This window comes from Sus scrofa, chromosome 12, assembly GCF_000003025.6.
Source record: "Sus scrofa isolate TJ Tabasco breed Duroc chromosome 12, Sscrofa11.1, whole genome shotgun sequence".
Taxonomy (NCBI): Eukaryota; Metazoa; Chordata; class Mammalia; order Artiodactyla; family Suidae; genus Sus; species Sus scrofa.
The window spans coordinates 7,988,804-8,015,925 of NC_010454.4; the positions used below are offsets into that span (position 1 = coordinate 7,988,804).

At 46.7% G+C, this 27,122-nt stretch overlaps 1 protein-coding gene across 7 annotated transcripts in view; it reads left to right on the forward strand.

Annotated features, from left to right (window-relative positions):
- The window catches only part of SLC39A11 (solute carrier family 39 member 11), a 444,518-nt gene that overhangs the window by 229,072 nt on the left and 188,324 nt on the right, over positions 1–27,122 (forward strand). The window contains exon 6 of one of the 7 annotated variants that reach the window (XM_021066705.1): positions 2,476–7,006. The exons of the other annotated variants lie outside the window; for them this stretch is intronic. Within the exon in view, the coding sequence (XP_020922364.1) occupies positions 2,476–3,014 (539 nt within the window). The 3' untranslated portion in view covers positions 3,015–7,006. Of the gene's footprint in view, positions 1–2,475; positions 7,007–27,122 lie in introns of those variants that run through there. 7 annotated transcript variants of the gene reach the window in all.

The window sequence follows — 27,122 nt, forward strand, 5'->3', positions numbered from 1 at the left end:
TGTATTCTTATGGCTCTGGAGGCCAGAAGTCTGATATCAAGGTGTCAGCCGGGCCATCCACGACTCTCCTGAAAGCTCTAGGGAGGGGCCCTTCCTTGCATCTCATGACTTCTGGTGGCTCCTGCAGTCCTTGGCTTGTAGATACGTCACTCAACCTCTGCCTCCACCTCCACATGGCCCCCTTCCTCTCTGTGTGTCTTCTCTTCTTATAAGGACACACTTAGGGGATTTAGGGCACAGCCTACTGCAGTATGCCCTTTCTTACATCTGCAAAACCCCTATTTTCCAGTAAGCACGGGTTCTGAGGTTCCTGATGGACACGAATTTCGGGAGGGATGTTCTTGCGCCCCCTGCAGCCAGGATTCATTAAAAGCATAACCTGCGCCAGCCACAGCGCCATCTGCTGGGGCGTACGGTGGTGCGCAAACGTAGACGCAGCTCCGCCCTCCCGGAACGTAAGGTCTGATGGGGAATCTTCAGGTAATTCCCAGGTGTGGACCAGAGCCTCTCCCCTGCGGTTTGCCTTCCCTGCCCTCCCATCCTGTGGTCGTTTCCATCGTACTGAGCCCAGGTCTCCACTGGTGTTGTTTTTGTCCCCCAGCCCAAGAGGACAGGGCTTTTGTCAACCCTGAATCTCCCCTGCAGCCCACACCTCTAATGAAGTGCCTGGGCCATGCACGAATCATTTTCAGGATGCTATTGGCCGGCACCCCTGCAGAGGGAGGAGTGTGGGTGAGGAAGGCCTCCTCCGACCTAGTAAGAGAAGTCCAGCGCCTGCAGTTAAAACACCCCATCACTCCCGATTCTGGCCCACATTGGGATTCCAGCTGCTGGGCCCACCTCATTGGCTTTCCGCCTTCATCCTCATAAATCTGCAAGGAGAAATCGTTCTCCCCGACGTTGCTTGAACCCTATTTTTCAAATCTCATCCGCATTGCTGATATTCTGATGGATTTCTTTGGTGTTATGACCTCCTGCAACATAATTCTTCTGGAGGGCAGCGTGCTTTCCTTCTTTATTAGGCCTGAAGGTGATGTTTTGAAGCTTGGGTTCTGCTGAGTGGAGAAGCAGCATCTGAAAACAGGGACCCCCTCTGCATGGTTGCTAGTGGACACAGACCCTCTCGTGGCTGCTATTCCGTAATTAGTGTCCACTTTCCCAGCCCAGCATCTGGCTGCAGATATGGCCTCTCTTGTTTATTGTTGTTGCTGTGTGAATAACTTCGGATAAGGCTCCCTGATGAGGCTCTCAGGAAATAATCGCTCCCAGGTACTTTCCGCCATCCTCTCCGCCCTGGAGGGCTTCCCCCTTATTGTCAGTTTTCTGTCCAGCCACCAGAGCCTATAAAAATGCAAATCAGGTTGTGTCAGAAGTAAGTCCCCAAGACCTAACCATTGGCTTCCAGGCCCTGTAGGATCAGGCTCCTGGCTGCCCCTCTGGCCTCATCCACTGTCTCCCTCCGCCCCCCCCCCCCCCCCCCCCCCCCCCCCCCCCCCGCCACCGCCCGTCTTGCGTCTCATCCTCACTGGACCCTGCAGGTCCCAGAACACAGCCAGGGCCTTCCTTCTGAGAGCCTTTGAGCTGCCCTTCCCCCTGGCTGTCCCCAGCATCTGCTCCTCCTGTACCGACCTCTCTGCTCAAATGACATCCCAGGGAGAGGCCAAAAGCTCCCATCAAAGTCTGTCCCCAGCCACCCTTCCTCCCCATCTCCTGGTTCTGCTGCCTCTCTGGCCACTTTCTGTTATTTGCTTGTTTCTTTGCGGTCCGACTCCACTCATGAACCTAAGTTCCACACGACCTTGGGATTTCTTGGTTTTGCCCAGCCCTGTGACCCCAGTGACTAGATGAATATTTTATAAGAGGGGAGCGTGGGCGAAGGGGGGTCGTCTTGTTGAAGAATGACGACGAATGAGATCACCGAGTCTCTCAGACCCTCGTCTTTCCGTAAGAGTCCCTGCTCCCATGCAAGTTAGAGGGTTATGATTATTGGGTTTAAGGATGGGGAAGCCAAAGCAGGGTTCAAGTCTAGTGCAGGCTTAGTAGGTAGATCTGCGAGCCTTTTTCCTTTCTCTCCATCTCCAGCTTTAAGTGAGTAGTGGAGGGGGTGGGGAGAAGCAGGGCTGGGGGGGTGGGAGGCACGGGTGCTGCCAAGGCAACGGAGCTTCCCATTTACCCAGCTTGGACCTGGGCAGGACCCTTTCAGCCCAGGCACTGTTTAAGCCCAGGGCACCTAATACCCCCGCAGAGGGGGACTCTGCTTCCCTTTTCTGTGTCTGATTTTTACGAAAGGCCATTCAAGTTCCTGGAGGAAGCTAGAGAGGGTGCACCCTAATTCCCTGGGCTGTGGGGCTCAGTAAAGTGGCTTTTACCTAAATAGTTCTGGACACTTGGCATGCCACTCAGCCTGGGCACCATGTCATCCATGAAATGTCCCCTTCTGCCCTGCAAGAAACATTCTCTGCTTTCTCTTGGCAGTAGCTTCCCTGAGCGCTGAGCAGCTGCTGTGGAGGGAAGAGTGCTGGGTCTGGAGTCGAGAGGTCTGGGTTCTCCCTGCCTCCGCCACTGTGGAAAGAGAACAAGGGTGGTGTGTATGTGTGTGCCTGCATGAGCACACATGCATGCGTGTGCTTGCATGGGCACAAATGCAAGTATGTGTACACGTGCATGCATACCCGTGTGTGTATAATATTGTGTACATATGTGCACTTGCAAACATGGATGTGCATGTGTGCATGTCTGTACATAATGCAAGTGTGTGCACTGCCTTGTGCACAAGTGTGTACACATGCATGGCCTGGCGTCTGGATGTGTGTTCACATGTCTCATTGCATATGTGCCTGATGTGCACACATGTTGATTCAAGTTTGTATATGAGTATGCATGTGTGTGCGTGCACACATGTATGTACATGCATGCAGCTGTGTGCCCGCATGCCTGTTTGTGTGTGTGCATGCCAGTGTGTACACAGGCCCGTGGACACACAGTTGTGCATGTGTATATATGCATGTGTATGAATGTGTGTAGTATTGTGTGTACTTGTATGTGTGTGTTCCTTCCTTGAAGAGTTCAAGAGCTTTTCCGAGAAATCAGAATCCTTCCTTCTGAGCCATGGCAGCTTTGCCCTGTATTTTTCACTAAGATTCTTGGGTTTGGCTCAGGTCAGGGAGAAGCCCAGAAACTCCTTCCTCCCTTCTTTTAGGACCCACTTTGCGGCTGGTCTAAAGTATTCACCTGGGAAACAAAACGTTTCCTCCCAACAACAGAGGTGTATCTGGGAGTGGATTCCCTTTGGACTTGAACTGTCCTGATACATTATTTTTGAGCTCCTGAGATTGGATGCTTCAGCCCCTCCGAAATTCCAAGTGTGTCCTCACTCTCGTTTTTGACCGCACCTGCAGCATGGAGATGTTCCTGAGCCAGAGGTCCCACCTGAGCCGCAGGAGTGACGATGCTGCATCTTTAGCTCCTAGGCCGTCAGGGAACTCCGTATCCCCACTTCTTTGAGGGGCTGCCGGTCGAAACGAACATTTCCTTCATGGTTCTGTGTTTTCTCCACCACCTGTCCACTGGAACTGGCCTTACTAAGGCGGCTTCATTGCTAAATGCAGGGAACACTCTTCGGTGCCTTATCGGACTTCCTGCTGCATTGAGTTCACAGCTATTCACTCCCTCTTCTCACGGAGTTTTCTCCATCTTTGGCTCGCTCCTCCCTCTCTGACTCTTTTCCCGAAGTGTCCTGTGCTTCTGTGGATTTCATCCCTCCATCCATCCCTTAAATGTTGCCTTGAACCACCCCCCCCCGACCCCTAGGCTCCCTCCCAGGCCCTCTGCTCCTGGGTAGTCTTTTCCACGCCAGACACTTCACCTGCTGTCAGCACGCAGTTGACCTGCCGCTCCGCGTCGCCCACCCACACTCTCCCTGCGAGCCCTGCCTGTCCTTCCTCCGTCCCGCTTCCGGCTTCCCTGGCACTTCCTCTGGGTCAGCGGCACCAGCCTTCCCCTGTGCGCCTCAAGCCTGAAATACTGGGCCCTTCTAGACCAGCCACTCATGGTCCAGTGGAACATTCTGTGATGATGGAAAAATTCCATACCTGCACTGTCCAGTACAGGAGCCACCAGCCACATGTGGCTATTGAGCATTTGAAATGTGCCTGGGGACTGATTTTGATTTTATTTCGTTTTAAGGACTGTGTGTTTAAATGGCTGCATGTGGCTGGTGGCCCCCATATTGGACAGTCCCGTGTAGATGGTTTCCTGTCCCCTGGTTCCAGTGTCCGGTTGGGCCCCATCTGTCCCACTGGGATTCCCTGGGCTGGGGCCTCCAGCATCCCTCCCAGGAATGACCATAATAGCTTTCAAGTTGGTGTCTGCTTCGGCTCCTTTCCAGATGGGTATTCTTGGAGTGGTTCCCCCTTATAACTTTTAGAACGTGGCTTAAGTTCCTCTCCCAAGGAAACCTTTTCCTTCTCTCATTCCCACAAACAGGCAGAAGTAAGCATTTTCTCTTTTGTGTCACTTTTCCTGTTTCTGTTATTATAACAAACAAATGTGTTTTAAATGTTATTAAAAATAGGAGTTCCCTGGTGGCCTAGCGGTTAAGGACTCAGCATTGTCATTGCCGTGGCTCGGGTTTGACCCCCTAGCCTGACAATTTTTGTATGTCATGGGGCAGCCAAAAAAAGTTAATAGAAATAGATCTGTGAGACCTCTGTGAAGTCTTTGGGGAAGAACCAGTCAGGTATTTTTTAAAATGTATTTTTTATTGGGGTAATATTGTTTTATAGCAGTATGTACATTTCATGGGGGCAACACTGTATTTCTACTTCTGTGTGCCCCATAAAACCTTGGTGTTCATCAGTTACCATGCAGTTGATGCCCTTTACCCATCACCCCCACTGCTGCTGCTCTGTTCTCTGTGTGTACATGTGTATTTTTGTTTGATTTGGCTTGTTCATTTACTTTGACTTTTTTGGTCTGTTTTTGAGATTCTACATGTAAGCAAAATCATGCAGTATTTGTTCTCTCCAGCTGGCTTATTTCACTTACCACTATACCATGAAGGTCCGTCTATGTTGTCGCAAGTGACAAGACTGCATCCTCTCTTCGTGGCTGAGAAGCATTTCATTGTATATATAAAGCATGTCATTTCATTCATCTGTGGATGTCTACATAGGTTGTCTCTATACTTTGGATATTGTAATAACAATACAGAAGGGTGCATATATCTTTTCAAATTCAAATTAGTGTTTTCATATTATACGGAAAGATATCCAGAAGTGGGATGGTGCCATCTTGGTATTTATTCATTTTTTGGAGCCCCATCTGGGTGAGGTGCTAGTAAATATTAGCACCTCGTTAGGGGTGAGGTGCTAATAAATATTTCCTGAGTGACTAAAGGAGTGACGTAGGTGATCCTTCGAATGTGTTCCTTTGGGCTTTGAGTCATGTTGTGTGCTTCTGATAATTTGTTGTAAAAATTCCATCTATTCAAACATCATATAATTTGGTAGCTGGTCTCATGGTACTGTAAAATAAATTAGAATCACTAAGGACTATTGATTTTAAGTTACTGAATCATACATAACACCAAAAAAAGGATGAAAAATATCTTTACTAGAGCTTTGGGATTAGTGCACGTTATTAAGCACCAATTCTTTGAAAATTGGCCATATGTATATGATCTATATTAGCAGTTTTCATTTCTCTACAGCATTTGGGTAAGTAAAACACCCTTTTCCAATCCTTCTTCAGAGAGAAAGAGTTTATTGAACGTTCTCAACCAGGTTTTGCCAAAGGTCACGTTAACATGGAATTTTCTTTCCTTGAACTGAGAGCAAAACATGGTGGGGAGCCCTGGTTTGGAAGGAGGTAAAATGGAGAAGGCAGAGGAAGGTGGACATGGGGACTTGGTTGTGGACGGTGGGGAGGGCGGTGGGGGTGGTTCTTTGCTCCGACACAGAGGAAGCATCGGGGGTGCTCTTCTTCATCTGAACAGCATGTTTAGGGCAGTATTTGGTCCAGCTCGGCGGTTCTCAAACCCAGACAGAGGGGTTTGCTTCCCTCTGTGCACTAGCATCTCAGCAATGTGCCCCAGGTGGCTTCTCTTCTGCTGCCCCTCTCCCCGCCTCTCCCTTCACACCCCCCTCCTCCTCCCCCCCCCAAACACCACATCTTCTGCTTTCAGGCAATCACCTAACAAAGATGCGGCTATTTATTCAGTCACTGGGCAGGTTCCGGGGAGACAGTGGCGAGTAGGCTGCAGGTGGTCCCTCCCCGCTACAGGATCAAGCCCAAGCTTCAGCCTCATGCTGGAGGTCTTTCCCAATCCCAACTCACCCCAGCACCCCAAGTGCATCTTCTGCAGCCCCACCCCTTCCATACCACCCTGAAATTGGCCTCTCTGCTTGACGCCTCTTCCCCACTGTCTGGTAATTTCCAAGTCATTCTTTGAGACTCAACTTAAATATTCTCTATGAAACATTTCGGACTCATTCAGGCCGAGCTAACAGCGCCTTCTTTCAGAGTCCCTGTCCAGTATCCTTTCCTGTCTTTGTTATAGCGTTGACTGTTTAGTATTCTTCTTTATGAATTTCTGTATTGATCTCACTCTCTGCTTGGTTCTTCCAGATGCTCTGGTTTGTGCCTTTGTACCCCTAGTGCCTGAAACGGGACCTGGTATGTGCCAGGGGGTCAAGAAACCTGTGAAAGGAGGACAGTAGTTTGTTGGGGTGGTGAGTGCCTGCGTAGCCCAAGAGGACTCACTCCCCTCCTTCTGCCCAGCGATGGCTTATGTGGGGGTCTTTTGGCCCCTTCTTGTTTCTTCCTTCCTTCCTTCTTTCTTTCTTTTTTAGATTGAAGTATAGTTGATTTACAGCATTGTGATAGTTTCAGGTGTATGGCGGAGTGATTCAGTTACACACACGCATATATATACTTTTTCAGATTCTTTTCCATTAGAGGTTATTATAGGACATGTATATATCTTATTGTATATAATATGTTTTATAAACTGTGTATATGTATCGTTCCCTGTGCTATATAGTAAGACCTTGTTGTTTATCTATTTTAAATATAGTGGTGTGCATCTGTTAATGCCAAGCCCCTAATTTATCCCTCCCTCACCTCTTCTCTCTCTGGTAACCATAAATTTGTTTTCTGTGTCTGTGAGTCTATTTCTGTTTTATAAATAAGTTTGTATCATTTTTTTTAGATTCCACATTTCAGTGCTTTCATCATATGGTACTTGTCTTTGTCTTTCTGACTTACGTGATAATCTCTAGGTCCATTCATGTTGTTGCAAATGGCCTTATTTCATTCTTTTTATGGCTGAGTAGTATTCCATTGTATATATGAACCACATCTTCTTTTTCTTTTTTCTTTTTTTCCCTGTTTTTTTTACCATTTCTTGGCCCACTCCCACGGTGCATGGAGGTTCCCAGGCTAGGGGTCGAATCGGAGCTGTAGCCACCGGCCTACGCCAGAGCCACAGCAACAGGGGAATCCGAGCCTCATCTGCAACCTACACCACAGCTCACGGCAACACCAGATCCTTAACCCACTGAGCAAGGCCAGGGATTGAACCCGCAACCTCATGGTTCCTAGTTGGATTCGTTAACCACTGAGCCACGACGGGAATTCCATGAATCACATCTTCTTAACCCATTCATCTGTCAATGGAAATTTAGGTTGCTTTCATGTCTTGGCTATTTCAAATAGTGCTGCGAACATAGTGGTATATATCTTTTTGAATTAGAGTTTTTCAAGATATATGTCCAGGAGTAGAGTTGCTAGATTCTATGGTAACTCTATTTTTAATTTTTTAAGGAGCTGCTTTCCATAATGGCTGCTTCAGTTTACATTCCCACCAACAGTGTAGGAGGGTTCCCTTTTTTCCACATCCTCTCCCATGCTTTTTCCCAGTACCCATTAGAATAGTGGCATTCGTTTCTGGTGCAGCAGAAACGAATCTGACTAGGATCCATGAGGTTTCGGGTTTGATCCCTGGCCTCACTCAGTGAGTTAAGGATCTGACGTTGCCATGAGCTGTGGTGTAGGTCACAGACGTGGCTCGGATCTGGCGTTGCTGTGGCTGTGGTGTAGGCCAGCAGCTGTGGCTCTGATTCAGCCCCTAGCCTGGGAACCTCCATATGACACATGCCACAGGTGCGGCATTAAAAAGAAAAAAAAATGGTGGCATCAAGATCTAGAACTAGGTCTTGTTTTTTGGTCAGTCTCTTTCTAACCATAGTTCTTCTCATGTGTGTGTTGTGGCATGACCTCTTCCCCCCCGCCCCCAGCCTCACCCGCACCTACAGCATATGGAAGTTCCCAGGCTAGGGGTTGAATCACAGCTGCAGCTGCTGGCCCATACCATAGCTCACTGTAACGCCAGATCCTTAACCCACTGAGCGAGGCCAGGGATCAAACTCGCGTCCTTATGGATACTAGTCAGGTTCTTAACCCCCTGAGCCACAATGGGAACTCTGTGTCGTGGCTTTTGACAGCAAAGTCAAGCTTCCCTTCCGCCCCCTCCTTTTTTTTTAACTCCTTATTCTTCTAATGTAAGAGTCTCAGGCGACCTAGCAGGAATGAGTTTTAAGGAACAAATTATGTATGGGTGGCTAGGGAGCTTACTGTTAGATTGAGCCCCTGGTCCACGTGCCTTTACTCAATAGTATCAAGCTTCTTTTTCCTTTCTCTTTTCTCTCTCTCTCTGTCTTCTTAGGAGGTGGGGTGGGTAGTGGGTATTGTTTTCTTAGAACTTTGTGTAAATGATCATCTTGATAAGGGAACAAAAGCCCTCGTGCTGATTGGCACCATATTTGAAATCAGAGTCACAGCCATCATCATGGAGACCTCATTTCCCGCTGATTGATTTGCCATAATTGCCTCTTGGATAACTTACCCTGGAAAACACATAAGCGTTGGCAGTGAGCTGCAGGCTGCTCTCAACCCACTCTTTCCTTCAGCTTGTCTCTTGGAGCCAGTGAGTCAATTAGCTGGAGGAAGGAGTTTGCCGGGCAGTGGCCAAGAAATCTCCCTGAACAGCGTCATACTGAGCTCTTCCTAAGTCCACAAATCGTGTATGAACCAGCCTAGTGCATGGTTGTGGACCAAGTGCTTCTGTTTCTCACCTAGAATCCACAGAAATTTAGAGCATCTTTTATAACTCTGCAACCAAGAGATTCAATATAGTCTGCTGTTCACTTAGAAAAGATCGGGGAAAAAAATTATCCCAAATCCGTGGAGAAATTGACTCCACATCCTGAAAGGAACCATACAGTATTATTAAACTATTTCTCTTCATCCTTTTTCCTCCCCAGGAAGATAATGATCTCCTTCCCCCCCCATGACTCTCAAGAGCAGAAGGTTCTATATTTTTTGTTGTCATCTCCTCTGGTCTCCCAATAACGTTTATAATTAGAAAAGAAAGTTGTAAGTGCCTTTCCTTATTTTGGAATGGGATCTCATTTCATCCTGTGCAGCCCTTGGTAGAAATCAAGATTCTTACCTTTACGCTGGTCCTTCATAGCATTCATTCAACAAATCTTTATCGAGCACCTAGTGTGTACTTTCCTGTGCAAGTTGAGGCTCTTTCTCTCAGCTCCTCTTGCTGTGGAGCCAACTTAGAGGCAGGGCTCATATCATGCTTATTTTAATACTTAATTAAGAGCCCTTCCTCTGAGGCACATGCTATTCACATTTAGCATTTGTGTTTCAGTCAGTGCAAGCCAACTGCTGTAACAAACAGCCCCTAAAGCCCCAGTAAAGGACTATTTCTTGCTCCAGCCACAGTCCCACTTGAGGAGGTTGGTCCTTGCCCTGTCCCATGCGCCTTGCTGTATTATTGTCCACAGGTTCCATCCATCTGCTGGCTGCCAAGGTCTAGGGTTCCTCACTGGATTCCCCTGCGTTTGGCCTTCAGACAGACAAAGAGCAAAACGGGGGAGGATGTCGTGAAGGACTTTTTTAGGGACCAAGTAGGGAAATGTAAGCGTCTCTTCTGCCTGCATTTCATTGGCCAGGACCGGGTCACACATGACCCACCCAACTGCAAGGGATGCTGGGAAATGCAGTCAGCCCGGATGCGCACGAGGAAGGGGCCATGGGGTTGGTTGAACACATAGCAGCGCCCCCACCCCTATCTCCCACCGCCCCAGCCGTGCCATCGCTGTCAGCTTCTGAGGGCACACTTCCCGGTGTGGCTTTCATCCCTCCTCCCCTGTTCCGCCCGGAGCCTTGACCTCCGTTCAGAATTACGCGTCAGTATCCTGTCCTCTGACCCCAGCACCGTATCTTCCATATGCCCTTTGTTATTTCTCGTCATCGGAGACCTCTGTTTTGGACCTTTTTAAATAGTCATCATCCCGCCTTGCCTTGGTTGCTTTCGGCGGTTCTGGTGATCCCCTGATTCGCCCTCTCCCCAGCTCTCTCACTTCTCTCATACCTTGTCCTCCCCCCTTAGCCTTGACCATCCTACCGGCCATCTCTGCTCCCCGCCTCTGGCCGCCCAAGGCTGCTGAAGTCCTGACAGGTACCGCCTTTCCTGATTCCAGATCTCCACCTCTGTCTGGCCTCAAGCCTTGGTCAGCTCTTTCTATGCTGCATTCAGTGGTTATTCAGATTATCAACAGACTCCTTTTTTTTTTTTTTTTTTGGCCACGCCTGGGGCATGCAGAAGTTCCCAGGTCAGGAATGGAACTGGAGCCCCAACAGCCACTTCTCATTCTTCTCTCAGCAAACAGCTTCATAATAGAGAATAAGTCAAGGACACCCTCAGCTTCCTGCTCCCCTCACTCCAAATCTGCCCACTGATTAAACATCCCTTTCTCTTTGGACCCAGATAATGAGGTATCTGCAGCCCCAGGTCGAGGTTGGTCTTTGTTCTTCCCACTGGTCTTCCATCAAATATTCCTTTTTCCTCGCGCTCTGTCCCCCTCCTGGCTCCTTCCATCTGTTCATACATGGCCCTTTACCTTTGATCTTGAAAAAACACACCTTCCGCCAGCCTTGCTACCCCATCTCGCTGCCACCCACTTTTCTGTCTCATCTTTTCAACAGAACTTCTGAGGATGGAGGGCGGCGTTAGCCCTTTTCATCTCCTCACCTCCCAGGACCTCCTGACCGGTGAATCCTAAACATCGGAGAATTATGTCCTATGGGAAATTGTGTCATTTTACTGAAATTCTTGGTATATTTACAACGGTTAGCCTCTACCTCTGCTTGAAATATCTTCTCCTTGCTTCTGTGACCCTTCTCCCTCCCACTTCTCAGCTCATCCTTCTTTTCTGGTGATATTTTTCTTACTCATCCCCCTTGGGGGCTCCTGTTCTTTGTTCATTAAATCAGCTTTTTTTTTTTTTTTTGAATTGTGACTTTTAATTCTTAAAGTATAGTTGATATACAATGTTGTACCCCTTTCTGCTGTACAACAAACTGACCCAGTCATCCATACATGCATGCTTTTAACACCCTAACCTTTTACCAGCAGCCCCCCTTTTCTTTTTGCTCACATTCTCCCCTGAGACTCTCATGCCAGGCTCACACTTCTACTTAGAACTTGTGGACTGAGGCCCCCGGGTTGGCTATTGAGTCAAGTCTTTTCGTGGACATGAGGAACAAACATCCCTGCTCTTTTTATTGGATGTCTTTACTTGTTTGTCCACAGCCACTTACATCTGATGCCTGTGAAATGGATCACCTGGTCTCCCTCTCCCCTGACCTCAGCTTCCCCTGTCTCCTTGATTCCTTGTACCAAGGATGTAACAGAACCACTTTTCCTTGGCGTCTGAAGCCAGAATCCTCAGTATCATTTATCTCTCCTCCTTTTTTCCCTCTAAATCCACTTAGTTCCCAGGCCCTGCTAGTTTTGCTTCATGAATATTTCTTGAATCTCTTCCTGCTATGACTGGTCTCGTTGAATCCCTCATTACAACTTGCCTGGACCATGCCAGTGGCCTCCTTACACGTTTCCCGGCCTCTGGTCCTGCCCCATCTCTCGCTCCCCTAACTCTGCATTTACAAGCTTTCAACCCTGCGCTGGGTCAGACTCCATTGCTCCTTCTGGCACCCAAGCCATACTGAGCAACACAGCATGAGGTTACTGAGCGCAAGTCGAATAGACTTCTCCGGTTGTGTGAAAACAAACCAGAACAAGTATCGTGGGGCAGTGCTGCCCAAGTGGGTCTTTGCAGCTCAGAATAAAATCACAGCGACAGCCTTGTATGTGGATTCTGAAAGAGCCGAACCTTAAATAACTTAGATGAAAGTACAAATGATGTGCTGTTGAAAACTGATGACTCAAGAGTCCCTCTTGTGAAGGCAGCAGCACTGGCGTCAAGGGCACAGAGATGGCATAAAACTCTCTGTGAAACGTGAGAACGAGCAAAAGCAACATTTCTTTCTTTTTTTTTAATTTTTATTTTTTAGCTTTTGAGGGCCGCTCCTGAGGCATATGGAGGTTCCCAGTCTAGGGGTCGAATCAGAGCTGCAGCTGCCGGCCTACACCACAGCCACAGCAACACAGGATCCCAGCCACATCTGTGACCTACACCACAGCTCATGGCAACACCAGATACTTAACCCACTGAGCAAAGCCAGGGATCGAACTCGAACCCGCAACCTCATGGTTCCTAGTCAGATTCGTTTCTGCTGCACCACGACGGGAACTCCAAAAAGCAACATTTCTAAGTTAACGTGTAATATCGTACGTTAAATATGCATATACAACTAAGTCAATAAACTCAGCAGTGAAAGTGAACATTTGACAATTTCATGTGCATCTGCATCTCCATACATTCACGTTAGCCAGCGCTTTCCTTTGTAATGGGAAACGGGGATTTGCCCTTGATTTCAAGTCAGTGTATATCTGGCCAGTGTAAGAGTTTGTCAGGGCCTTGATTGGCTCTTAGGTCTTTTCATGCCTACGGTTGAGCTTGGTGACCGTTCCTGGGTGCTCCCCAACACTTAGCTTAAGAAACAAGCTCAGAGCTGCCCATTGAGGCAAAGTGGTGTTGGCAGTGTGGGACTCTGAAAAGACATGCCTTGTAAGATGCTTAGAAGCTTCTCTGTTTGGGCTGATGAATGTTCCAGAAGGCCTTTTGAAATTCCTAAACCCAAGCAACCACTAACTCCCTCTGTTGTAATGGGTAGAACTGTTATACTCGGATTCTCTGGCGTGGCTTTATTCATATCTACCGAAGTTTTTGATGGAAAGTTTATATGTTGAAGGCTTTGTACAGTCCTTTTCTTAGCCCTTCGGTAAGATACCCAAGAACTAGAAGGCTTTCAAATGCCTCATAATTTAATGGAGTTCAAAATGTAGAAACAAATTTTATCTCAAAAGTTTTGACATGAGTGTGGAAGTCCTACGTCTCACGGGCAGTATCTTCATCTCAAGGAGTAATTATTCGATCCTGACTCGGAAAAGAATTTTCCAGCTCCTGGCATGGCTCAGTTAACAAAAAGAGAAAAAAAAACAAACAAACATGTTTTTAGAAACAGTGACTTGAGGACAAGAGAAACGGAGTTTCCAAGGAGAGATGGGAGCTGTTAGGGAAACTTTCGTTTTCTAAACTCCCACTGAAAACAACCAAGAGATGGGGAAAAATAATTTTTCCCACAGTCACATTCCTATTTAGGGCTTAGGCTTGTATTTAGTGAGGACTGAAAGAACAAATGCCAGCACAGATCTGCTGAGGAGAGCTGGTAGTTTTAATGAGCATTTTTTCCCCCATTCTATATTTGCTGTAGTCCAGGCAAGCGTGTACATAAATAGCCACAATTTGTAAATTGTTCCTGACATATTTTCTGCTCTTTGAATTCCCTGAGTGCCTGCAACATAATTAGAAAGAAGCAATCTTTTTGCATCCGTAATGGGGAAAAAGGACATGGTTTCAGCATGCAAATAGGATGTTACCTAAACAGAAGATTATATATGCAGCCAGCAACTGTTCTCGTCACGGAGACAGAAAAGGAGCTATTGAAAGCATCGGGAACTGTTCCTAGCTCTGCTGGCATTTCTCTCTGCTGCTCAGAGCCACCTACTGCGCACACAGGTGCAGGGAAGATGGTTCCCGTGAAAGGGCAGAAATGCAGCCCCCAGGAGACGTGCACACAGTCTTATCGGATGTTTCTGTTGTGAATTTAGGCTACGGGCTTGAAAAGAGAGTTTGTGTGGTGCTTCCTCTGCCCTGTTACATAGACCTTCCTCCTGATACAGACCAGAAGAACTAGACAAACTTTACAAGGCATTTAGCTTCCAGCTTCAGTTGGTGACCAACCAATTGCTTCATTCATTCATTCATTCCTTCATTCGTGCACTCATTGAGCATCTGCTTGTCACCGTCCTAAATTCTGGGGCCTCAACATCCTAAAAAACGAAGAGCATCTCTGCACAGAGCTCCCATCTGACAGGGGATACAAATAATAGACAAAGATGCAGAATACAATCAATGTTCTCTGGTTCTATGGGGAAAAATAAAGCAGAGTATTAGGATGGAAGTGTGACTGGACTATTATTTTATTTTATTTTAGGGCTGTTATTTTAGAGAAGGTGGCCAGGGAAGGCCTAGGAAGATGGGTTTTGAGATGAAGGAGGGGACCACTAGAATGTCTGCAGAGAGGGCATCTGGTTAGGGGAGCATCCCAGTCAAAGGAAGCATCTTGGTTAAGGAAGCATCAGTGAGCAGGCCCTGGAGCTGGGAAGCACTTGGTGTCTCTGAGGGACAGCCAGAAGACCAGTGGGAATAAGGGGATCACGGAGAATAGGCCGCCAAGAAGGTGAACAGATCTTGGGTCACTGGGCCCTTCAGATGTCATTCCAAGTATGACAGCAAGAAGCAATTGGGAGGTTTTGCTCAGAGGAGTTACATGGGTTGATGTGAGTTATAACGTGTTGTTCTGGTGGCCATGTGGAAAGTAGATGCTGGGAGCTGGGGGCCAAGAGTGGAATCCAGGTTATCAGTTGGGAGGTATGTTTGTAGTAGGAGAGGAAGCGACTTGGGCTGAGGAAGCAGCGGATGTGGAAGGCTGAACTGATGGGGTTTGCTGATGGATGAGGGCTCTGGGAGAAGGAGAAAGGCCAGCCAAGATTCCTGGGCTTTTGGACGGAGCGACAGGGTGAATGGCTGGAGAAGAGCAAGACTAGGGTGGGAGGGCGCCTCCTGTGTGTGATGGCTTTTAAATAGCCAAGTGGCCAGAAAAGAAAAAAAGCCCTGAAAAAATGTAAATCAATTCTACTTCCATTTTTTAAAAAACTCATAAAAATAGAAAAAAGCCATCAAAATTAAAAAAAACTCAGTGGACAGGTTAAACAGCAGTTAAGCTTAAATGATGTGAGACTCCTTTCTATTGAGAACAGATCTGGAAGTATCTAGAATGCAGCACTGAACAAGCTGATAGCAAATAAGAAGAACACTGAAACAGAGAAGACAGCTAGTGGTTGCCAGTGGGGGAGGGGAGGGGGGGAGGGGCAACATGGGGGAAGGGGCCAAGAGGTACAAACTCTCATGGATAAAATAAGCTAAAGCGATTTACTATTGCACAACATGGGGAACATAGCAAATATTTTATAGTAACTATACACAGAAAGTAATCTTTAAAAATTGTGAATCATTGTATTATATACCTGCAACTTATATAATATTGTTGTATAGAATCCTTCCAGTGCTATATCTAGTACCTTTGTCTAAATAGCCAACTATACTTAAAAAAAGAACACTGGGAGCTCCCATCGTGGTGCAGCAGAAACAAATCCCTAAGAACCATGAGGTTGTGGGTTTGATCCCTGGGCTCGCTCAATGGGTTAAGGATCCGGCGTTGCCATGAGCTGTGGTGTAGGTCACAGATGCGGATCAGATCCCATGTTGCTGTGCTGAGGCTGGCAGCTGCAGCTCCCTGAGACCCCTAGCCTGGGAATCTCCATATGCCGCAGGTGCAGCCCTCAAAAGCAAGCAAAAAACAAACAAAAAAACAGAAAAACACACCAAAAAAAAAAAAAAAAAAAAAATCCAGGTGGCAGTATTGAGCAGGCAGATGGGGCCATGACTCTGGAGTTCACAGAGCTGTCTGGACGGGGATCTAAATGTGGGGATGGTCAAAGCTGTGGGGTTGGCCGGTCACCTAGGGAGTGAGTGTGGGCAGGAGAGAGAGGGCTGGGGATGGAGCCCTGGGACCCTCCATTTAGAAGTCAGAAGGCTGAGAAGAATCCAGCGAACAAGACAGATGAAGAGTGGCCAGTGAGAACAGAGTAATCTTAGGAGAGGTAGCTGTCTTGGGAGCCAGATGAGCAGTGCTCAAGAGAAGAAATTGATGACCATGTGGGATGCTGGGGGATGAGCAAGATGCGGTCTGAGAGGTGGCCATTGGTTAGGGCCATATGGTGACCATGGCTGACCCTAACAAGACCTGTCTCGGTGGAATGGTGAAGATGAAAGGCTGCTTGGGTGGCCAAGGACGGAATGGAAGACTTCATGTGGCCAAGTGTAGACAGTGAGTACAAAAGATTCGCTTAAGGAATTTATTATTATTGTTATTGGCCACTCTCGAGGCATGCAGAAGCTCCTGGCTCACGGATAGAGCCCAAGCCACAGGGGCGACTTGAGCCACTGCAGTGACAATGCCGGATCCTTAACCCACTGAACGAGGCCAGGGATCGAACTTGAATCCTCATGGATACCAGATGGGTTCTTAACCTGCTGAACCAGATCTGTTTTTGTTTTTTTGTTTTTTTTTGGGGGGGGGGTTTATTTTGAAGAGAGATTGATGTTCTTGAAGGTGTATGCCAGTAGAATTAATCCAGTAGCGAGGGAGAAATTGATGACCCAGAGAATTGCAGGAGCACTGTTGCTGGTAGATGAGGGGCGTGGGGTAAGAGTAAGGACGGTCCAGCCATAGAATCTACGGGAGGCAGAGCAGATGACACAGATACAGGAGCACTGCTGTGCTGGGTGGTGGCCAGCTGAGGAAGTGCTCTTCCAGTGTCTCAGTGAAATAAGAATGAAGAATAAGACCATCGACTGGTAGGAAAGAGGTTTGGAGAACAGGAGAAAGAAAGCACGGGAGAGACCGCTTTGCAGGCGGGAGCCTGTCTTCTCGAGGGGAATGTGGTAGAAGTGCCAGGGAGCCCAGAGAGAGTTCAGGTCAAGCCAAGCATCATGGTGGTATGCTTGTCTCCAGCCTCTTGCAGTTCTTGGAGAACAAGTGCAGAGAAGAAGGAGGGTCTACATTAATGAGGCATATGTGCAGGTGGCTGTAACAGGACCACTGCCGGCGGAGGAGAGAAGTGAGGACACAAGGTGAAGATTGAAAGTAAAAAGGTGGTTGGGCCGATGGACTGGAGGTGCCAGTGGGACCCAAAAATCGTTGGACTGAGGGTTCAGAAAGAGGGGGCTGGATACATAGAGAGATGGCAGATGGTCAGCCTGGAACTGAAAATTTGGAGGTAATTCCTTTATTAGTAATGCTCTTGGGATTTGTTGAATAAACCAGGATGAGGACAAGTTCATTGAAGGTGAGGCCAGTAAGAAACCAAATAAGGACTGGAAACCAAGAAACTAGATGGTTTATCTGGGTGAATACTGACGTCGTAAATTATGGTGCTTAAATCTTCAATGCACGGGGAAGGGTCTAGGTGAGAACTCGGTCATGGTGAGACAGGAGCTCTTAGCTGACAGTATTAGAGGGGTGTAGAGTACAAAGAGGATTAATCCCACCTTGGGAATAAAGCCCCAGCTGCGTAGACCCAATGCTTCATTTGAATAAATAAAGAACTTGAGTATTCAGGAAGCACTGACATCCCCAAGCTCCAAAACAAGCAATTCCATCTGAAGGTGGTGAGAAGCAGATACTCAAGAATAGCTGGTCCGAAAAGGTAGGATTTTAGCATCCAAATGGAGTCCACAGGAAGTCACTTCTGTGTGATAACCTGCAAGTATCATCAGACGTCCTTGAGACAACCAGATCACAACTGCTCTGTTTTGATGACACTCTAGAAACATATACACAAGACCATTCAAGTGCTATATGGAGTGCCTTTGTCTAAATAGCCTTTTCAAGGTGATGACAAATCTAAAGAAAGTTAAGTATCCTTCTACAGCAAGAAAGATATCCTAGTTACTACTGTTTTATAAAATACTTAGTGAGTCCCGCTCATTATGAATTTTTCTTTTCTTTTTCCAGATGAGCCTTAGAATCTCTTTGTCCGGTTTAAAAATTCTACTGTTATTTGGACTGGCATTATATGAAAGCTATGAATTCAAAAGGAGTTTGTGGCTTTATTGTTTGCAGCCTTTCTACCCAAGAACATAGAGTATCTCCTCCTTTAGTTCATTGTTTTTTTCTGAGATAATTTTTTTTTAATTTTTTTTTAGATTTTGTTTATAGGGTCTTTTATAGAGTGGAGAGTTTTTAATTTTGACAATTTGTCAATAGTTTTTTCTCTTCTACTTCTCTGACTTTCACACTATACGCAAACAGTTTTCATCCTTTATTTTTAAACTACTTAAAAAATTAATTTTATTGGAGTATAGTTGACTTCCAAAGTCGTGTTAATTTTGAGGTATGGCAAAGTAAATCCATCATATATATTCATGTATCCATTCCTTTTCAGGTTCTCTTCATCTGTTTCTTATTTTGCATATTTCAATTTGTCTCTTGCGTTCCTTTTAAAATCTACCATTCAAGGCAGACCCCAGAACTTTGCTGCCTTACATATCCCAGCATAGCAATGCAGTCTGGTCATTAAAATATGGAATATGATAATTTAGAACAGAAGGCTACCTGATAAATCCAAAGCAAGATACAGCACAGGTAAATTAAGGGGGTGTTTGTTCCTGCGCATTGAACTCTAAATGAAGCTGAGAAAAGATTATTCACTTCCTGGTGTCATGTTTACTACAGTTTTATCTTCCTAAAAAATGAAAACTAAATACTTTTGAGCACAGCCTTGTACCGCAATAGATGAGACCTGGGTGGGTAGAGATGATGCTCTGAGGATTCATTGTCTGAAAAGCAGTTTAAAATAAGGCACTGATCCTGGAGTTCCAGCTGTTGAGAATCCAGCTGCAGTGCTTGGGTTGCTGAAGAGGCATGAGTTCAGTCCCCAGCCCTGTGCAGTGGGTCAGAGGACCCAGCTTGCTGCAGCCGCTGTATGGGTCACAGCTGCAACTGGGATTCAGCCCCTGGTCCAGGAACTTCCATATGCCCTGGGTGTGCCCATAAAATAAAATTTAAAAATTAAAACAAAACAAAATAAAATAATGCATGGTTCCTGGAGATGGCTTGGCAGCAGCCCCAGTACATGGACCAATGCCGCCCAGAACCACCGACAGCGATGCTTCGTAGTCCAACCACGGGGCAGCCAGCAGGGGGCACTGGGGTCAGTTCTAACATTTGCCTTTTCAAGGGCAGTCAGGCTAAAGATCAGTCCCTGCTTGGCCCAGAAGGAGAAGGTTACATGTCAGTCTTCAAACGATGACAGGCAAGGATAGCATTTCCGTCCTCTAAAATAAGGAGACATGGGCCATGCATGGTACCCATCTTCATGGCTTTCTATGGGACCAGGTCTTTTGGATGAGGCCAGAACACGTTTTTCTTGACTTTTTTTTTTTTTTTTTTTTCCTACACCCATAGCACACAGAAGTTTCCTGCCTGGTGTCAAACCCGTACTGCAGCAGTGACCCAAGCCACAGCGGTGACAGTGCTGGATCCTTAACCTACCATGCCACCAGGGAACTCCCAAACACATTTTTCTAGTCTGTTTTTCTCTTGCAACTTGCTGACAATTATCATTTTTCAGCCAAGCCTCAGAAAATGTAGTCACTTCACCGTGAACCAGTCAATGTACCAGGAGAACTGAGGCTTGAAGTTGGCATACCTGCCCTGGAACTAACTGGCTAGCTCCTAGCTCCATGAGACTTTTAAGCGTTTCAGTATAAATGATGCCTGAACATCAGTTTTGTACATTTAAATATTGTGCAAGAGGAGGTCTCAACTGGCTTGGTGGTCAGGAAGGGGCCATTCTGGGTCGCCTCTGGTTTTCATCCAGGTTTTTGGCAACAGCCCTCTGTGGCTTTGTAGAGGATTTAAAGAGGGATCAGTATGGAGAAACCAGAGCCAGTGCAGGGAGCTCAGATGGTGTGCAGGTCCCCCTGGCTGAGGCAGCCTCGGGTCTGCACGTGTTCATGGTAGACAGTGGAGTTATCAGAGTGCTTGTCAAAGAACACGGCCCTTTGATGGCATTTTATACGGTTTCTGCTCACATATGCCCGTGCTTCCACTTGCACTGATCCACCCGAGTGATGGGGGCTGCTTGATGAACCCGCTGGATAATTCCACTTAGCAGCATCCTCTGCCTCCAGCAGGCTGTGTGATCTTTCATCAGGAAAAGCAGTCGGCCCAGTCTCGTTTTCAAGTCAGCTGTGGTTCCTTGCCATGATCAGAGCTCCAGAGGAAACGCAGCCTACTGGAGTAAATGATTGCTTTAAGTGACTTGAGTGAGCAAAATAGCAGAGCAGGCCAGCCGGATGATACGGTTCAGAGGCCTCCGTGAAGAGAGCTGCTACTCTTGGCATGAGTCCTGGCGTAGCCAAAGAAGATAGAACAGGCGGTGAAATGAACATCATGGGATGGCATTCGAAGAGTCGCGAAGTAACTTTCTAATCTCCGAGCTTGGATTTTCTAAACTTCTCTTTTCTCCCTGTCTCTTGAACTGTGGGTATATGTATAAGAAGTTGAAAAAGCTACTTCAAATTCTGAAGTAGCTTTTCTGATGGCTTTCTTTGAATGTCATCCTCTGGACTGCTCAGATAACTTAATAATAATAATAATATAATAATTATTATTATTATTAACAACAGCCACCAGCTCTAGCAGATGCCACAGGCTGGAGAAAGAAAATAGACCCATAAATCCTAGCCAATAGCTTCTTATTTAGTAGAAACTGAAGGAAAAATAAGCACGATCTGTAGCTGCAAGGAGAAACAAAGTAATTCTGCAGCCTCTGAGGCAAAGTACACAGATTTATTTAGGCAGCTGGGAGTTTTCACATACACCGGAGGCAGATTTCATGAAATTGAGAATCTTTTTTGTTTGGAAGACAATTTAGAAGGCATCTTCTTGTCATTTGCCACTTAGAAATTTCTGAACAACAGATTCTGTCCTGTTTCCCAAAGCGATTCGTGGAATGCCATCTCCATGAGATGCTCATTAAAAAAAATTAAAAGGGAAAAAAATTCTATGGAAGAATAGCTTTGGGAAATGATATGTATTATATTCTCTTTTCGTAGACTAATGATTCCCACTTAACATTTAGAGGCTCTGAAAATCCTAGAGGGAAGAAACGTAACATGATTTAACCCAGAATTTTCCAAACATTTTTCATAGCATTCCCGAAGTACAGTCGACACCCAAGAAGCTGCACACATTTAAAGGGTACAATTTTGACCCGTGTGGATACCGGTGAAACCATCACCACAATGTAGATAATTCCTTTTATTGTGTCGCTACATCAGGTAAGTTTGTCTCTTCCCTGATGGATCGACATTCCAGCTGTCTCCGGTGTGGGGCTCTTAGAAAGCTGCAGTGGACACTGATGTGCAGGTCGTAGGTGGACATAAGCTTTCATTTCTTTTGGATAAACATCTGGGAGGGGCATGGCTAGGTTAGAAGATAGGCGTTGGATTAACCTTGTAGGAAACTGCCAGACTCTTTTTTTCAAAAGTGGTTCTGCCGCTCGGCGTCGCCGTCGGCAGTGGAGAGTTCCAGTGCCTCCACCCTCCCCACACTTACAATGTTCAGTTACAGGCTTCGCTTAGCAGGCGTGTAATGGCATTCCCTTGGGCGTTTTTGTTCACTTACTTTTTATTTTTTTATTTAAAAATTTTTTAATGAAGTATAGTTGATTTACGGTTCTGTCCGTTTTCCTTGTGGTTTTAATTAGCTCTTCCCTGGTGACCGATGCTTAACATCTTTCCACCTGTTTAAGCATCATCAGCTCTGTCTCCCCAGCTCAGGGCGTCTGCCAGCTTCCACCTGCGGTGCTTCTTCCTTGTCTGCATCTTGGAAACTCTCTCAAGGTGGGAACCTGGGGAAGTCTCGGGGCTCACATCATTTGTTTCCCCTCTCTCAGAGGGGACCGTCTTGTGTTACCTTCTTGTCCGCGTCCAATGGGTATTTTATATAGTTTGCCTGTTTTATTTTGTTTCGGGTAAAAGGTTAAATCCAATTCTTGTTACTCCAATCTTCGCTAGAAACAAAAGCTTCTAAACATATAATTTTTATGTTTATTTGGCCATGAAAATCCATTTTTCTAGTCTTTTTTTTTTTTTTTTAAATCTCATGGAACTTTCGTTCTGGAGCACATATCGACCAAGATGAGATTATGGTTAATATATTTGGTCGGGGAGCCCTATGCTTGTAATTAACATATACCAGATTTATACTTGAATCCTAAGCCACCGTAACTATAGCATTAGAATCTTTGCATTTTCGTTGTCTGAAGTGTAATGCGATACGCGCGTTTCGTCTTCACAGGTCAGGTTTGTGGTTGACGCAGATGTCGTCGTTTCCATTTTTAAAATGAGGCGAGACCGTCCTGCACGTCCTGCACGTCTTTAGTGGACGTCTCTCAGGCACACTGCTCCTTAGTGGATATGGGTCTAGAAATACCTTTCTGCCTTTATTCTGTTGTATGGAAAGCTCCGAGGGATGCACCGTCGGATTTCAGGATGAATGTGGATTTTCTCTCTAATTCATCATCATACCGCTGTGACTGTGAGCTTCCTAAAAATGCAGAATCGATGCAGTGATTTTTCTCTTTAGAGGCTTAGAACTTCCAGTAGTCATGGGATAAAATCCAGTGTCCTTAACCTGACCAAAAGTCTCTGTTATCTGCCTCTTGCCTGTCTTTGGGGTGTGACTCTTACTGTTCTCTCTACCTCCCCTGCCTTCCACAAGGGGCTACTTGCAGTTTCAAAAAGGGAGCTTCATCCGTTGACATTTCCTGACTTATGGGAAACGATCCTTCTTCTTAGAGAACCATTTACCCTTCAAGATGGTTCATGCGTCTCTTGCGATCTTAAGACTCCTCGGACCTTCTATGCAGAGTCATTACTTTCTCTTGCTACCCTAGAGCCTCAGCGAGCCTAACATTAAAGTGTTCTCATTTTGTATTAAAGCTCACTGTGCATCCTACTCCCCCCATCCTCCGGACGCACTGGCTGGTGAGTTTGTAGGTCAGCAGCTTGGTCTCTGCTCATCCACGCCTCTGACAGTGGCTGGAGCGCAGGGGCACCAGGGAGGGAGCCCACCAAGGCTGTGTTTCTTTCTAGCACAGACCTAGCTGACTGGGGAGTAAGTGAATCTAGGCAAAGCCTCCTAAGTGTACCTGACATGGTTAGATGACCAGGTAAATCATGAAACTCCACCAAGGTTAAGTCCGTACGTCTACTCAGCAGAGAGTTTAGTAGTCTCTGCTGAATGCAGTGCCCTCCTGCAGTTCCCACCAGCATCCATCTGGGGTCCCCCCTCCAGGCAGTGCTGTGTCTGTTCTGTTCTGGACTGGAGCTTTGGCTGCGTGGGGTCCCTCCTGTCTCTGGGGCCATCTGAAGCAGCCGGGCGGTGCACCCAGCGCCTCTCGGGGGTTCCAGAGGAGCTGATTCCTGCAGACGGCCTGGCTCCCCTCCATTGTCAGTCTCTCCCAGAGAGGGTTCAGCTAAGTTAGACTTTTATGTCAGAGTCTCTCAGTGTCCTTCTTAGAGTCCACAGAACGAGGTGGAGAAGCTAATTATCTTGCTTCTCTTTATGCCGTCTGTTCGAGACCATGTGCTGTGTGTGTCCATGTGTGCCTGTCACCATTTCTGGTTCTGCCCTCAGGTCCTGGAGCCCAGTGGTGGAAACAGATGTTAAATAAACATATGGCTGTCGCTTTGGAGGTGCACCGTGAGACAGGAGCACACTCCTGAGATTAGGACCAGAAGGAGATCCACCCTAATTCTTTTCCTGATGACTTTAGTCATTCTCACAGAACGACAGTGCATGCTCCTTGTAAATAATTAAGCAATATAAACGGTCCAGAGAAGAAGTCAAGAAATCATCCCAAATAATACCAGCTACAATCTATCTCCCAGAAATAGGCAGTAATCTTCCCTCCCTCCCTCCCTGTTCGCTTGCTTGCTTTCTTTCTTTTTTTTCTTTCTCTTTCCCTTTATCTTTCTTACTTTTTCTTTCTTTTTTTTCCTCCCTTCCTTCTGTCCTTTTTCTTTTCTTTTCTACCCTTTCTTCCTTCCTTCCTTCCTCTCCCTCCTTCCTCTCTCTCTTTCTTTCATGCATTAAATCCAGCACCATTCTGGAAAAGATTTTCCTTCCCCCATCAAATTATTGTGGCACCTTTGTTGGAAATCTGCTGACCGTCTGAGCGTGCGGGGGACTGCAGGCTGGGTCTATGGATCTAGACGGGCTGGGCTGAGGGTCCGAGTCGCTTTGGCCAATGGCCGATGGCATTGTGCCTCCCCCGAGGCAGTGTGGCTGGAGCCTGGCAGGGACTCTTCAGCTGCTGCCAGCTTCCTCTCAGCCCAGGTGCCCCCGATTCTTGGAGATGGCAGGGAACAGGACACGTGCGGGCTGACAGAGATCTTGGGGCAGCTCTGCGAGCTCCTTGGCTTCCATGCTTTCGAAGCATTGCTTCCAGGGTTCACAAATGCAGTCAGTTGCTTCCCACCTGAACTTGGACGTCCCTGTTCTGGAGCTGAGAGGGCCTTCCCCGGCCCCTCCTCTTGCCTCGTCTTCTCATCTCCTCACTGTGGTACCTTGTCCTCCTCACTGTAGACTCGTGAACAGTTGTGCTCTGCCCTTGTTACTTAGGCCCCAGGAGAACCCACCAGTTGAGGGCCTGGCCACAGAGTGCTTCCCAGCCACATAGGAGAGGACCCTGGAGGCAGAGGTGTGATTTCAGTCTCCCCACCCTGCCTGCCTCTCGGCATCCTCGCTTCTCCATGCAGACGTGGCTTAGCCGTCAAGCCAGATCTGCCCGGGGAGCTTTCTGTCTCATTCAGAGCAGCCACCTCCCGGTGTTGGGGAGCTGTTGAGTCAGAGGGGCAGGCTTGTTAGAAATAAAGTGGTGTCATTATCAGTCTTTGCAGCTTTTCTCCAGATTCGGTGCCCAGCAGCTGCTAAGTCAGTGTTTCTGACAGTTCGTAATTGAACTTCCACCATGGGACAGGCTCTGTCTAAGAATCACTGAGAAGTGGCTTTATTTGGTTGGTAATTTATTTATTCTCGTTTCCCACTTGTATTTGCTTGCCTTCTCTCTGTCTGATCCCGTACATGCATGCAGCAGCCAGGATTGTCGGGCCGGGACCTGAAGGCGATACTGGATCCCCTGTGACTCTGGCAGAAAGGCAGACACAGAGCAGGGCTCGCTGAGGACGACGGTGACTCTCGTTCCTTTGATGAATGCAGCAAGGGTCAAGGGAGGGTTGCAGGGCTTTGTTGGTGGGGTTTTTTTAACTTGAAAATAAGAGCTGTGCAAAAATACAGCACAAGCACAACATTCTCTTTGACGTTCCCTTTCTCTTTTTAAATTCTGGCTTTTTTTTTGTTAAAAAAATTGTTATTATAGTTGATTTACAGTGTTCTGTCATTTCTGCTGTACAGCAAAGTGACCCAGTTATGCATATATATATATATATATATATATATATATATATACATTCTTTTTTTCACATTATCCTCCATCATGTTCCATCAGAAGTGACTAGATCTAGTCTGTACTGTACAGCAGGATCTCATTGCTTATCCACTCCAAAGGCAATATGTTGCATCTGCTAACCCCAAACTCCCAGTCCATCCCCGCCCCCTCGCCCCCGGCAACCACAAGTCTGTTCTCCAAGTCCGTGAGTTTGTTTCCTTTCTGTAGGTCGGTTCATTTGTGCCATGTATTAGATTCCAGATAGAAGTGACATCGTATGCTATTTGTCTTGCTCCTTCTGACTTACTTCCCTTTTCGTGTTTTGGTGGAGAATTCATGGCATCCTTTGCAACCAGCGTGTGATGTTTTGTGACTTGATCACTTTCCTTATGCTGCTCTTGTCTCAGTCTGGCTGGTCTGTACTTGGCATCCTGAAATGTACATCACTTTTTCTTCCGACCTCCCCATTAACCAGGGCGACTGGAATTTGAGGGCCTCAGCTCCGGAGCATGGTCTGTGTTTTTCTTGCGCTGTTTCATTTACTTCCACGTGTTGTTATTTAAGGGAACAAGGGGGCTTTCACCACCACAACTGTCCATCCAAGGGCCTGCTGGGTGGAGCCAGCCAATGAGTGTAAGCCAGACCTGCACAAGACCTCACCTGTGGACTTCCAGTGCTGGAGGTGGTCTTTAGGTGCAAATTAACCTCAGGGAAGGTCAAAGCCACTTGTAAATTGGGTTCTTTTTCTGAATGCTTCTGAATGCTTTCTGAAGCCCGTTGTGGGTCATGAATACCTCCAAATTCCATGGTATCCGTTTTAAAAAATACTTTGCTTTGTAATTCCCACTATGGTGCAATGGCATCGGCGGCATCTCTGCAGCGCCAGGACAAAGGTTCGATTCCCTGGCCCAGCACAGTGCATTAAGGGATCCAGCGTTGCGACAGCTGTGGCGTAGGTTGCAACTGTGGCTCGAATCTGATCCCTGGCCCAGGAACTCCATATGGCAAAAAAGAAAAAAAAAAAAATCTTTTTGCCTTTTTGAAACAGACTTTTTCAAATCCATTCCAAAAGATTTTTTTCTAATCCTGGCATTTGCAGAATGCAGGCTTCCTGTTTATCTCCATGATCTTCCTTGCTGTCCCTTGGATTTGTCCCTTTTTTTTTTTTTTTCTGCTGCATTGTGACTTAAAATATTTTTTCCCCTGGGAGGTTTTATGTATAAGATTCTGCCTTCATCTTTAAATGCTGCTGGTGCAAATGAGCAGCTCTCAATCCTCAGTGATATGGAAATGCCTCCTACTGGTTCCATTATACAGGTTTTCCTGTTCATTCCTTCATTGATTTATTCAGTAAAGAGTCACTGAGCATCTTCTCTGTGTCCGGTATTGGTGATGTGACATTAAATGAATTGACAATCCCCCTTGCACTCCTAGA